This window comes from Gavialis gangeticus, unplaced genomic scaffold (assembly GCF_001723915.1).
Source record: "Gavialis gangeticus isolate Ggan-Ray unplaced genomic scaffold, GavGan_comp1, whole genome shotgun sequence".
Taxonomy (NCBI): Eukaryota; Metazoa; Chordata; order Crocodylia; family Gavialidae; genus Gavialis; species Gavialis gangeticus.
The window spans coordinates 1582484-1583013 of record NW_017728991.1 but is presented as its reverse complement, the minus strand read 5'-3'; the positions used below and the strand labels follow the sequence as shown (position 1 = coordinate 1583013).

At 71.5% G+C, this 530-nt stretch overlaps 1 protein-coding gene across 1 annotated transcript in view; it reads right to left on the bottom strand.

Moving 5' to 3' along the window:
- BAHCC1 (BAH domain and coiled-coil containing 1) overlaps positions 1 to 530 on the bottom strand; it is a 93095-nt gene that overhangs the window by 6676 nt on the left and 85889 nt on the right. The window contains 1 exon segment of the mRNA XM_019515030.1: positions 185 to 421. Coding sequence (XP_019370575.1) covers positions 185 to 421 — 237 coding nt within the window.

Sequence of the window (530 nt, the reverse complement as noted above, 5' to 3'; positions counted from 1 at the left end):
TGCGCGTCATCTGCTCGTAGTGCTCGCGCCCCACCACCTGGCACTTGTGCGAGATGGTCTGCACGTCGTTCTCGTCCTCGTGGCACGACTGGTACAGCGCGTTCTGCGGAGCGGGGCCCGGGTCAGGCTCTGCCCCCCGAGCCCGGCCCTGCCGCCCCCCCGGCCCGACCCCGGTGCCCCGGACCTTGCCGTCACTGTGCCGCTTGCCCAGCTTGGTCTCCTCGGGGTGGTAGAACCACTTGACCTTGACCACCATGTTGCTGCCCCACGACTCCCACATGCTCTCGATGCGGCCGATGTAGGGCAGGTTGGGCCGCCCGGCCGAGAGGAACACGGCGCAGTCCCCGACACGCAGCGTCTCTTTGCCCCGCACGATCGCCTTGTAGAACAGCTTCCGCGCCTTCCCCTTCATGCCCCGGCGCTGCGGGCGGCAGCGGGTCAAGGCCTGGCCCCGGTGCCCGCAGCCCCCTGCCCGCCGGGCCCCGGGGGCACTAGGGCATCGCGGTGAGGGGGGGTCCGGACCGTGGTGC